The 13403-nt window shown below is 39.0% G+C and overlaps 1 protein-coding gene across 1 annotated transcript in view; it reads left to right on the plus strand.

Annotated features, from left to right (window-relative positions):
• The window catches only part of RYR2 (ryanodine receptor 2), a 386286-nt gene that overhangs the window by 149417 nt on the left and 223466 nt on the right, over positions 1 to 13403 (plus strand). Inside the window, exons 5-8 of the mRNA XM_053974163.1 lie at positions 6826 to 6840; positions 7440 to 7514; positions 8218 to 8296; positions 9072 to 9184. Coding sequence (XP_053830138.1) covers positions 6826 to 6840; positions 7440 to 7514; positions 8218 to 8296; positions 9072 to 9184 — 282 coding nt within the window. The remainder of the gene's footprint in view (positions 1 to 6825; positions 6841 to 7439; positions 7515 to 8217; positions 8297 to 9071; positions 9185 to 13403) is intronic.

Consider the following 13403-nt stretch of genomic DNA (forward strand, 5'->3'; position numbering starts at 1 on the left):
ACAAGTTCTGCAGTGATTCAGCCTGTTTCCACACACTCTGTTTTCACCACTGTTTGGGTTTTCTGGACTCCGCTTGGCATTCATCTCACAAAACTGAAATGCCAAACTTAGAGCCATGGATATCCTAAGCTCTCTGTGTAACCACAAGCTGAATGCTTAGATTTTAGGTGGGCTGAATTACTGAACAAAAGGGCCTTTTTTCTATCTTAAGGCTATTTAGTTGCCTTAAGCTACATTAATCTGAGTGAGTGTTTTGTCATCAAGTGTATTAGGTCTGGCTGAGATGGAGCTTGTTTTCCCTGCAGCAGCCCTCACAGTGCTGTGCTTTCTATTGGTGTTGATAACACACCAGTGTTTAGGCTATTGCTGAGCAGTACTGGTACAGCATCAGCACTCAACATTCCAACATTCCACCTCTCATCTGTGGGCTGATGTGGGAAAGATCTTGGGATAGGACACACCTAGGACACTAGACCCAAATTTACCAAAGGAATATTCCATATCATATAATGTCAGCTCATATATAAAACTACGAAAAGGAGAAAGTGGAGGTAGTTGTTATTTACAGCATGTGCCTTCTGGAGCAACCATGATGCATGCTTGTTGCATCCCGGAGTTTGGGTTTAGATTAGGGTTTTTAATTTATGTTAAAATAAGTTCTGTAATCCCGCGTTTCCCCCGCGTTGTCCCCCCCCGCGGTTTCTGCCCCCATGTTGCCTGCTGCCGGCTCTTACCCCTGTGCCGCTCCTGTAACCACCCTGCCGTCCGGCCCCGGGAAACCCCGTGCTGGCCACACGATCCCGCTCAGCCCGCTCTGGCTCGGCGCCCGCCCCTGCGGGGTTCTCTGGTTGGTTGCGGTTGCTGGCGTCACTGCCACGGCAGCCGCCCCTATTGGGCGGCAGGCCGTGGATCCTCTCGCCCCGCCCCTCTATAAAGCCCTATCCCGCCGGCAGTCAGACGCCATTTGCTCCCATGCGAGTGCCGGGAGCGGTCGCGTCTTTCCATCGAACCGCGCCACGTGACCAATAAACCGTTCCTGCCAAGCACGGAGTAAATGGACAAATTCCTTCCTCTTTGCCGGGTCCCTAGCGCACGGTAACAGCGGTTGGCCAGCCCACGCGCCCGAGACACGGAGCCGTGTCCGGGAACCCGCGGCAGCAAACCCCGGCAGCACGTGGAAGCTACGCCACAGCCGGGCTCCCAAGAGCCGCGTGCGGCCGGGGAGAGCAAAAACTGACGCCGCACATGCTGAAGCCCTGCTTCTGGGGAAGTGATCATACATTTCCTGATGATGGGGAGTAGCAAATAAAATGTTTTGTTTTTTTCCTTTACTTGTATGCATGTATGACCTCTCACTTCTGCTTTAGTAAATTGCCTTATCCCCCCTGTTTCCCATCTTATTTTTCTCCCCTGTCTAGTTGAGATGAGGGAGTGATGGAGCAATTTGGGGGACACCTGGCATCTAGCCAAGGTCAACCCACCATATAAAGACTTTTTTTTTTTTTTTTTAGCTTTTCATTTCCAGCTTTTTATGTAATTGATCATAGTAGTATTAAGAGAACAAGCCTTCCTGTATTTTCCATCTGGCTGTTGCTCGGTATCAGAAAGAAGCTCTCATTAGTCATCTGAATTTCAGTGTGAAGAGTTTAGACAGTATGTACTTGTGGAGAGCAAGAGGTCTTGTTGAATATTTACCTGTTGTGGCCTTCTATTCTAGGCAGCTTGTAGGACTGCAGCATTGCTGGTTTTAGATGAATACTGACCTCCATCAACTTTGGTCTACAACAGATTAAGAAATGGCACATTAATAAAGAAATCAATAGATGAGTAGATATTACATTGCTATGGAAATATTTTGAGAATCATCTCCTCTACAGAAATGGTTGTAGTGTTGTGCAAATATTTATGTGTAGAATCATGGTGAGATGTAGAATCATGGAAGATGGACATCCTTCCCTCCTATTCCTCCCAGGTCCCTTTATTAATTTCCTGATTCCTTTCACTTCATGACTAATTCTGCCATCATGGGGTTTTCCTTCTTCTAAGTAAGGATTCAAAATTTTCAAGATTTAAATTTATTCCACATCCTTTCAATGATTTTTGTTTTGTCTTGCACGTTGCTTAAATAGAAAGCTTTAATTTGCTTAAATGAAGGAAGTTGCAAAGAATTTTATATAAACAAAGCACATGTTTTTTGTGCAGTCACTGTTTTTTTTTCCCCAGTAACTAGCTCAGAATAAATACTTACATTAGTCTGCTGATTTTAAAAGCTTTCTTCAGCATCTTGATAAAGATATTGATGTCAACAGCCTTGCATCCCTAATCTTGACACAGGTTGTTTCAAACAGGGAACACCAGGGCCTAAATACACTTTTACTCAGAATACATAGTAGTTGCTTTTTTTCATGCCAGTAAACGTGGTCAGACCTGAGTTTCCTATTTGATTTCTTTCTAATGGATCAAACCCAGAATTTCAGAATGTAATAAATTCTCTTGAATGAAAAAATTGACAACTGCAATGTGGGTCCTGGGGAAGGGACTTGGAAAAAATTTTGTCACTGGAAGAACATTTCCTTTTTTATGTAAATATAATTCTTTAGCATTTCCATCATGGTGGGTGCAATATCCTGCTTGGTTTATTTCTGTAGTGGTGGTAGGTTTACATTTAAAAGGGTTCAAACCAGGTAACTGTAGGCTATTTTGTATTTGATTCTATACTTCTGGTTATGCATTTTGTCTAAGTGTCTAGATTTAGAAATAGAAATATTCTAAACTTTGTAATTTTCTAACTGTATAAGCTCCTGAACTTCATGAAACTTGGAACATCCTTGTGATGGTGAACATGATGCCTTTTGTATTCATATTTGCAAGTGTTTTCATGGAAGTATTGGTGTCATATGTTTAACATGCTGCTGTCTCCAGCATCTAAGTTCAAGATGGTCATTGTCAATGTGTTCCATTTTAATGAAGTGTGAGTAGTCAGAGCTTTATAGGACATTGTTTTACTCCAATGTACACATGAAACAACCACAAATAGTCATATTTGAAACTTTTCATGCTGTCTTACAGTAGTTGCCTTGAAAAACACTTGCAAAGAAAAATAGGGAGCATGTTGCTTCTTTTATTGTACTGCCACTTTACCATATTCAGTGTCATGAAAGCAGTTGTGTAGTATTTGTGTAGTATTTGTGTAGTATTTCTTTAGAAATCCATTAAAAGCAATTGGTCATAAGTTCCATCTAGTCTGTTAGGGTTGGATCTGGGGCACAGAGGAAATACAAGGCTGTACAGTTGATTGTGATTAAATCATGCTATACCATAACATTAATTTATATGGACTGAATTTTGGAAGGATTTACTGATGTAGTTTATGGTTTCATTTGATTTTTTAAAAAGTTATTTTTGAAGTCTATCGAGCTATTTTTTCTTACACTTTAGTCGTTGTACTGTCATTTTCCATATAGCACATGTCAGTAACTCCATTCTAATAATATGGACCTCTCATGGAAGGAAGCAGGAAAAGCCTTTACATTCTTCTTAAAAATTTGCTATGTTATTTTTTATGAGTGTTTCTAGAGTGTGAATCAGTTCCTGTGTCACACATTCAGTATTTTTAAATTGATTTTGTGGGTGACTAGACTTGCTTAAATAGTCATGTGTTAAATGCAATTGCTGTCAGGCTTTCTTAAGCATTTTATTTCTTAATAATAACATTACAGAAGCTTTTTCTTTACAGATGCAAAACATTGAAATAACTGTCTTGTTTAAATACTTCTAATGCTTTCATATGGTTCTCTCTCTGGTACCTCCCTGAAGATCAGAGCTTTTTCCTCTTTTCTCACACATTTGAAGATTGTGCAGACCTGTGAAGAAAATTCAGTTAAAAAAAATCAGAATTTGCTTGCAGTGGAGTTCTCATTGGTCTAAGGGATGTTGTTGTCTAGTAGAAATAAGGCTGTTAGTATAAGAAGAATGGAAGGGCAATGGCTGACTCAGAATCATGGATGCCACAAGGTTATTCACCAGCCTCTAAAAGGTCTCATTGTGAGGCTGCCAAAAGGAGAAATGGTTTTAAAACATGTATTCATGTGACCATGATTAATTTCCTGCAGCTTCTCATATGTGTCCAGGAGTGCAGCAGTGCAGCCATATGCACTGCATAGGTGCAGGTGATGTTGTGTGAGTCTTTTGGTCTGTGAGGTGATTAATTAGATGTCTGGGCCTGTGACAGCCATGTATGTGCAAAGTTGTACTGATACAAAGGGATTGTTGAGTCAGGTATAACATATCTTACTCCATATTGCGTTGGTATTCATGGTAAAATGGGTCATTTTTTTTGTTCTATCTTTGCACATTTTACTACATAGCTTTTAGGTTGTAGGTTTTGAGTGCTTTTTGGCATTTTAATCCTTTTTCTATTAAGAAAACATGGAAAATACATTTCCAAATTTTAGCTTACTATTTTTGATTTTGGTTTATGGTAGCACTCTTTACATCAAATTAAAAAGCTCAGATCTTAATACTCTGTCATTGCCTGGTCTTCCAATGCATTGAATTTGAAATCTGTCTATATTTTTTGAATGCTTATTTATTCAGCTCTAATTCTTGTTGTTCTGTTATAAATTGTCTTTTCTTTAGAAATGACTTTTGGGTAATGAGATGACTCCAAATTAATCTTGTATTCCAGCTGCAGAAATATTGCATTAGAGATGGGCAGTTTACATGATGTTTTCACAAGCAGTGTGAATTTGTCAGTCCTGTGTTTTTTTAAATCTGAAATTATTATCTTTAGTGTTTGCCAGTTCTGAAGACTTTTAAGTATTTTTGTATACCCCACATTCTTGAGGAATAAAATGTGAAGAATTTCTGTTAATATAATTGACACTGCTGAATAGCATAGCTTGTAGAACTTCAATGGATAACTTATTCTTTGAAAACAAATGTATTTTTGTTCAGCCTAGTTTTATTTGAGGAATGTGTTGTTCAACTTGGAAATTACTCTGAAAATTGGAAATCTTAAACATAAAGAAAATAAGACTTATGATAAATAATGTGGCTGTTAGCAACTGCCTTGCATTATAATGCCATTCATACATTTGTGCAAAAATTTCTGGGCGTTAATGGGTTGAATTAGTCAGCATTGTGGATTCCAAGTAGTCTTACTTGCAGAGTCTTCTGATTGCAATATTACAATAAATTTGGTAAAACTTCAGTGTCAGATCTCATCTTGGATGTTGCATTTTTGCCATGGAAGTTCAATTGTTAAATTTTAATTTTTTTTTTTTTTAATGTGGACAATTTAAAGTTTTCTGCTAGAAATTGAATGGATCATTTTAAAAATCAAAGATTGTTTCAGTAGGCAATCATCATCCAACAGCTGCTTGCTGTGCAGTTTTTGGCATAAAGATAAATGCTGAGTTTGTAGTTATGAAATGAGCTGTTAAAATAGGAAATGAACTTACAGGTATGTACATGTCCTGGAAGACAAACTACAAAGTGGAAGGCAGTTTCATAGAGCCAGCCTTGTTTTCTATCCTTTTCTGTAATTTTCTGTTTCATCTTTTGGCTTTGTCTCCAAAAGAATGGTTTCATTATGATTGCCTCCCAGAAACCCTTAAGTGGAAAATGCTGTAAATGTTTTTTACATTTAAGAAACAAACCACAGACTTGCTTGCATTCTTCTAATGCACAAAGTAATACTAATTAAAAGGAATTGCTTTAATTCTCTTGGAAAAAAAAATATCTAAAAACCGTCTCCTCTATTTTTCACAAAAGTGATTAAATTTTTTTAGAACCTACCTTTCTCCTGTTCAGCTACAAGTGAGAATTTAACAAAAAACGTGCTAGACAGACAAATACAGCCAAAGTAAAGGCAAGCTAATATTGCTGTGATTTTGTGGGTTATGCGATTATCAGCTTATGTGCAACAGGCAATCAAATCTTTGTTAGATATCAAATGTATGGATAATAAAATAGAATACTTTCGATAAAAATACCCATGAAATTTTGACATTTTGTTCCTATTACTGACTTTGTTAGTTGGGTACCTGTGTGTGCTGTTGATAAGGTTTGCAGGTAAGTCTGAAATGCTGGTAGGGGAGTGTGTTCACAGCAGTGTTTTTCTCTCTTCCCCAGTGTGATGAGTAACAGACATTCAGTGTTCATCTTTGGCACAGCGGGCCTGACAGTATCAAATGTCTTGTTCTTTCCTCATGCCTTTGGAAAAACAGGTGGTGCTAATGGTAGTTCAGAGCTAAGTCTTCATATCTTATTGTCAAGACTGTGCCTGTGACAAACTCCATGACTTTGACTATTTCTTAGTAAAAAATAATGTCATTCAGTCTTCCAAAGAGATTTTTCAATGTGCCTCCCTGCTTTTTGACTGCTATGCAGTTTGTTGACAGTCAAAATATACCTTGTGTCCATCAAGCTGCTCTTTTCTCAATAAATGAAAAAGCTAGAAACTCTTGGCAGTTTCTTAAAAATGCTAAAATTATTACCTTGGAAGTGCTTGGTGCTTTACCACCTATCTCTCTTGTTTTTTTTTCTTGACCAAGTAATTCAAAGTTCAATAAATGCTAACGCATAAAAGATAAAGAAGGATAACATGGAAGGGAAATAATTGTGTGTTGCTATCATAGACTTTAAGTTAAATTGATCTTCAGCATTGAAATTTAACTGCCAGAGATGTAAGATAGTATGATTTTTTAAATTTATTTTGTAATGAATCTGATGTTCCAGTCAAACAGAAGGTCAATCTTCTATGGTAAAAAAAGGGTGTAAATACCATATATAAGAAATCAAATTCCTTAAAATTAAATATAGGGTTTCTATATGAAAGTATAATTCTGCTTATGGAGTTGTCACATTTATAGATTCATAAAATATTTACTTACCACTACTTCTTGGAGAGTGTGCTGTGCATAATGTTACATGAGTTGTTCTGTCAGAGAAGTATGAACTTATGCTATTGACAGTGTCTTGTCAGACAGTCTCTGCACCTGTCCAGTGCTAGTCATCTGCATTTCTGCATAAGGAATACATAAATCTTCAGAAAAAATTGAAGGCTTGTTCATGCCTTAAGATTTATTTATTCTTTCATGAGTGGTTAAACTGATTATTGATAAATAGAAAATGTACTAAAAATACTGGAGGGAAATGGTTGTAGTTTCTTGGAATAAAAGTGAATTTTGTCACTTTAATTTTCTTTTACTCGAGATTTGTGCTGTTTTTCAAGAGGAATAATTACTTGGATGTGATTTCTGAAATTTCAGAACCCCCAAATACTGTTGAGTTAGCTTGGATGTCTTTAAACATTTACCTGTCCTAGCAGATAAAGAATTCTCTCGAATAGTATTAAAGCACTTCCTTCATTCCTTTTCTCAAAAGGCTCCATTTTATTAAAACATACCAGTGTATAATATCTCTTTACCTTTCAGTCTGCACAAGGTGGTGGACATCGAACACTGCTCTACGGGCATGCAATCTTGCTGCGCCATTCCTACAGTGGCATGGTATGTAACTATGTTACATCAGTTGGGGGCAGCAATGATTTCTTTTTTGTATGAAAGATATGTTTGAAAGTGCCCAGAATATTGCCATTTACTGATATCTGGAGAATTACTCACATCAGAGGCATTTTACTATGGTTCCTAGAAACCGTTATGAAGGGTATCTGGGTAAGTGCCAAAACTAAGTCTGGCTCCCCTAGTGCTGTATCCCCTGTTTGTCAGTCTGAGTTGGTGAGTTTTCATTTCTTTCCCCTTGGATTTTCCAGCTGCGACTGAATCTACAGCTGGCACCTTGCTGTCAACCTGAGCACGTTAGAGACTGAGTGGAAAAGGAGATTCCTTCTTACATGTATTTTGGACAGAAATCTTAGTTGGAAATTCCCTGATGAATTACACAGGTTCCAAACTCCTTACCTAAAAGTGAGGCTTCATGGAGCTGAAATCTGATGCAACTACCTCCATTATTTCCACTCTTAGTATTCCCGTCTCAGTGAAAAGATAACCTGGGCAGACTGAGGGGTTATTTTAGAATACGTATTTTTGTCAAGACTCCTTGAGTGCATTTCAGCTTATCAGGCATACATGTTCTTCATAATAAATAATGGGGATAATCTAAGAAAATTCAATCCTGTGTTAGTGGGTTGATTGCTTTTTATATTATTAGAAGTGAGCAGAACAAATAATGTATGCTTTTTTCTTTTGGTAGTACCTATGCTGTCTCTCTACATCTCGATCGTCAATGGATAAGCTGGCATTTGATGTAGGATTGCAAGAGGACACAACAGGTAACCACTAGTTTAAAAGACTGTAGAGTGAAGAATACTGTCAGTCTAAAAATGAAAGTCTAAGAATTGCTTAGTTAGATTGTTTGCTTGTTTTTTAAAGCTTTGCTTTAGATAGGAGTAGTAAAAATAGCAGCTGCAACAATTGAACAGTTCAAAGATCTGAGCTCTTTTCTGAATAACATGGTTTTAGTTAAAGAAGCCCATCTGAAAACAAGATTTATCATGGGAACAGAATTTGTGACTAACACTTACACATATTCTGGGAGATTAGAGGCACTAACAGTCAGTAAAAGTGGAAGAGCATATTTGAATTTGGGTTTATGTGATCTTTCAAATATTACTTTAAGTGGTATGTAAATGCTTTTTTTCATTGCCCTTAGTTATGGGTTGCTGTATTTCTTTGTCCAAATTCTCAGCAGAATATCCTTCAATGTCTTTTCCAGAATCTGTAATGAAGGTGACAGGGAATCGCTTTAGCAAAAGCAGCCTGGACCAGGTTGCCTAGAGAATATAGAGAGCCATCATCTCATTCAACTCTGGAATCACCACTTCCAGAGGTCTTACTCTTTTGCTTATGTGTATTATTTAGAGCCGAGTTTCTGACAAGGTGATGCAGGAATGATACTAGTTATGGAAAACACATGGACACTTGGTTTAGCCCAGTGAAAACTGGATCAGAACTTTTAAGACTGAAACAAGTGTGACAGTAACATCATTAACATTGGGCCTTTCCTTTCTTGTTTCATTCTTTGCTGTTACTCAATATTGACATTAGGTGAGGCTTGCTGGTGGACCATACATCCTGCTTCTAAACAACGATCAGAAGGAGAAAAAGTGCGCGTTGGAGATGATCTGATTTTAGTCAGTGTCTCTTCAGAAAGATACTTGGTAAGTTGTATAAAATTATCTGTACAGTGGTTCTTCTACAGAAAAAAAAAAAGCTAATGAATGTTTTACAGTAAAATCTGGCTTACATTTCCACCTTCTAAAAGTAAAACTTAAGGTTCTTAAACTGTTTTCTTAAATAACATAATTTTGCAAAACAACATACTGAAGGTCTGGAAAGTGTGATATATGGCTAATCTAATTTTTGTTCATTTTAGTAGTGGAATAGGAGCTTAAAAATTTGCTTAGATGAAAATAAGTGATTACAGAAAAAAAAAATTCCAAATTTCATGATTGAGATGTTTAGAATCCGTGTGAGTGTTCATAGGTTAACAACACTATCATATATATTAGAACTTTGTACAAAATTTTGGGGTATCTAATGTAGGTACATCAGATTTGTGGGCTTAGAAGGTCCATATTTTATTAAGATGATATACAGTGTAATATATAGAACTACAGACATGTCAAATGAAATATACTTGAAATACTCAATGATTAAATATAATTGAAATATTTTACAAGCTATTGTGCTAGCTGCTTTATCACTGATTTACACAGCTTTCTTCTTCACAATAGGCTTTCCCATTGTTCTGTAATGAAGCACGTCAACACTTTAAGATGGTTTTTTTTTTTATTCTTGGTGTTGCAAACACCTGAACTACTCTTTATGGCAAAAAGAAGGTGAAAATAAGAACAAAATTATTTTGCTGGAAGCTTCTGAAAAATCAGCCCCAGTGATTTGGCCCAACAACTTAAAAAAAGATTCTTTAATGAGGAAGTATTTTGATTTTGTCAAAAATCTGTCTCTGATCTAGGAGGGCATTGAAGATGTTGAAAGGCCTTGAGGGGAAGGCATTTGAGGAACAGCTGAGGTCACTTGGTCTGTTCAGCCTGGAGGAGTCTGAGGGGAGACCTCATTGCAGTTACAGCTTCCTCAGGAGGGGAAGAGGAGGGGGCTGGCACTGATCTTTTCCCCTGGTTACCAGTGACAGGACTCATGGGAACGGCCTGAAGCTGAGTCAGGGAAGGTTTATTAGAAAAGGGTTCTTTATCCAGAGGATGGTTGGGCACTGCAACAGGCTCCCCAGAGAAGCGGTCACTACACAAAGCCTGATAGAGTTTGGACATAACTTTTGGGCACTGGGTGTGACTCTTGGGGATGGTGCTGTGCAGGGCAGGAAGTTGGACTCGATGATCCTTGTGGGTCCTTTCCAACTCTGGGTATTCTATGATTCTATGAGATGTGCATATAACATTAAAGTTTATTCTCTGTTATTCACTTTTTTTAAAAATAATTTAAATTTTTTTTTAAAAGTATTTAAGAAAAAAGTGAATAGTTTAATAAGATGTCAATAACAAAATTGAAAATATGCTCCCTTTTTTTGGAAACACATAGGAAAATGAGAATACAGTTGTTAGAATATAATTCTAACTTAAAATTAGAAGCTCAATAGCTCATTTAATTAGTTTATTGTAATTAGATATTCTAAAAACTTTCTGGTCATCTTTGTATTTTAAAATTATATTAAATAATTTTATAAGAATTGTAACTACACACAGTGAAAAAACAACTTCTTATGGACGGAACTTTTGAGAAATCCAATTAATGGAAAGGTTTTAGTGAAAAGCATTTGATTTCTTTAAGTTGCGGTTAAAGCTGTTGCTTTCTTTAACAGCGGATAAAGAAGTTGAATTTTGGTACAGATTGTGTCCCTGTGTAGGCACGTCCTGGCCTCTAATTAGTAATAATCAGCTCAGCCTATTATTTAGGGTTTGTGCCTCGGCTGTTGATTCTCAAGGCTGTCACATGTACTTTTATAAAGCATGAGGCACAATTCTGTCTGCAGAGACTGATTTTCTTTAAGATGTGATGTTAATGCATGTACTGTGTGTTCCATGCAAAATATCAATATACTAAAAATAAATAATATTTTCAGTGCAGAGAGAAATAACACTCTATTACAGTCTTAAAGTGTTTTAGAGCTCAATTGTAATGAATAGTTATTAAGCCTATTTCAGTTATACAGCTCTGGTTTGATAGTAAGATGGAGCAAAGATTCAGCAAATTAATTTTGCTCTAACATGCACTCACACATTTTTATGATCAGATGTTTTTCAAGACTAGATTAAGAGTTGATAAGCTATGTAGCTCCACAATCATTAAAATAATTGTGGTTTTGCTACCTATTCAGTAATTATTTTAGCATTGTCAGTAAAGCAATGAAGTTTTATGAAAATTGAAACAGTTGATAAAGAATAATCAGTGAGTTACCAATATTTTTCATGAAAGCTGTCTCTCTGTCCTAAACTGTTTGACTTTGTCATGGGGACAGGACATTTTCATGCTTATTATCCCAATCGTGGTTTCTGTTCCCTGCTTTCAGTTTGTTTTGTCTATAGCTGGGCAGGACCTGCTTGGTTGGTGGAACCTCGAGTGTTAACTAACCAGGTGGCCCTGGCTAAATGCTGCTCCCAGTTCTTGAAAGATCCCCCAGCCAGTGCTTTCAAGGTGGTTTTTAACAGTCCATTGTACCTCTCCACCTTGCCTGCAGCTGGTGCATGGTAGGGGATATGGTACACCCACTCAATGCCATGTTCCCTAGCCTAGGAGTTGATAAGGCTGTTCTTAAAATGAGTCCCATTGTCTGACTCAATCCTCTCAGGGGTACCATGCCTCCAAAGGACCTGCTTTTCAAGGCCCAGGATGGTGTTACGGGCTGTAGCATGAGACACAGGGTAGGTTTCCAACCATCCTGTGGTGGCTTCCACCATTGTGAGCACATAACGCTTGCCGTGGCGTGTCTGCGGCAGTGTGATGTAGTCAATCTGCCAGGCCTCCCCATACCTGTACTTGGACCACCGTCCCCCATACCATAGGGGCTTCACTCGCTTGGCCTGTTTGATGGCAGCACACGTCTCACAGTCATGGATAACCTGAGAAATACTGTCCATGGTTAAATCCACCCCTCGGTCTCGTGCCCACTTATAGGTGGCATCTCTACCCTGATGGCCTGAGGCATCATGTGCCCATCGCGCTAGGAACAACTCCCCCTTGTGTTGCCAATCTAAATCTATCTTTGACACCCCTATCTTTGCAGCCTGATCTACCTGCTGATTGTTTTGCTGCTCTTCATTAGCTCTACTCTTGGGGACAGGAGCATCTACATGGCGAACCTTCACAGGTAGTTTCTCTACCCGGGTAGCAATGTCTTTCCATTCTTCAGCAGCCCAAATTGGTTTTCCTCGATGCTGCCAGTTAGCCCCTTTCCATCTCTCCAGCCATCCCCACAGAGCATTGGCTACCATCCATGAATCAGTGTAGAGGTAGAGCTTTGGCCACTTCTCCCTTTCTGCAATGTCTAGGGCCAGTTGAACGGCTTTGAGTTCAGCAAGTTGACTTGATCCACCTTCTCCTTCAGTGGCCTCTGCGACCTGTCGTGTGGGGCTCCATACAGCTGCTTTCCACTTCCGATTCATCCCTACGACGCGACAGGAACCGTCAGTGAAAAGAGCATAGCGTGTTTCCTCTGCTGGCAATTGGTTGTAGGGTGGAGCCTCTTCAGCCCGTGTCACTAGTTCTTGTTCTTCATCTGTGACACCAAAGTTTTCACCTTCAGGCCAATTTGTAATCACTTCCAAAATCCCAGGGCGATTCAGTTTACCAATACCGGCGCGCTGCGTGATGAGGGCAATCCACTTGCTCCATGTAGCACTGGTGGCATGGTGGGTAGTAGGAACCTTTCCTCTGAACATCCACCCCAGCACTGGTAGTCGGGGTGCCAGGAGGAGTTGCGCTTCTGTACCAATCACCTCTGAGGCAGCTTGGACTCCTTCGTAGGCAGCCAAAATTTCCTTCCCTGTTGGGGTGTAGTTGGCTTCAGACCCTCTGTAGCTCCGACTCCAAAATCCTAGCGGTCAGCCTCGAGTCTCATCAGGCACTTTCTGCCAAAGGCTCCAGGACAGACCATGGTTCCCGGCTGCAGAGTAGAGCACATTCTTGACCTCTGGTCCCATCCTGACTGGGCCAAGGGCTACTGCATGAGCAGTTTCCTGCTTAATCTGGGCAAAAGCTTGTTGCTGCTCAGGGCCCCAATGGAAATTGTTCTTCTTGCGGGTGACCAGGTAAAGAGGGCTCACGATCTGACTGTACTCAGGAATGTGCATTCTCCAAAAGCCTATGGCGCCTAAGAAAGCTTGTGTTTCCTTATTGCTGGTTGGT

Source organism: Vidua macroura, chromosome 3 (genome assembly GCF_024509145.1).
Source record: "Vidua macroura isolate BioBank_ID:100142 chromosome 3, ASM2450914v1, whole genome shotgun sequence".
NCBI classification, from domain to species: Eukaryota; Metazoa; Chordata; class Aves; order Passeriformes; family Viduidae; genus Vidua; species Vidua macroura.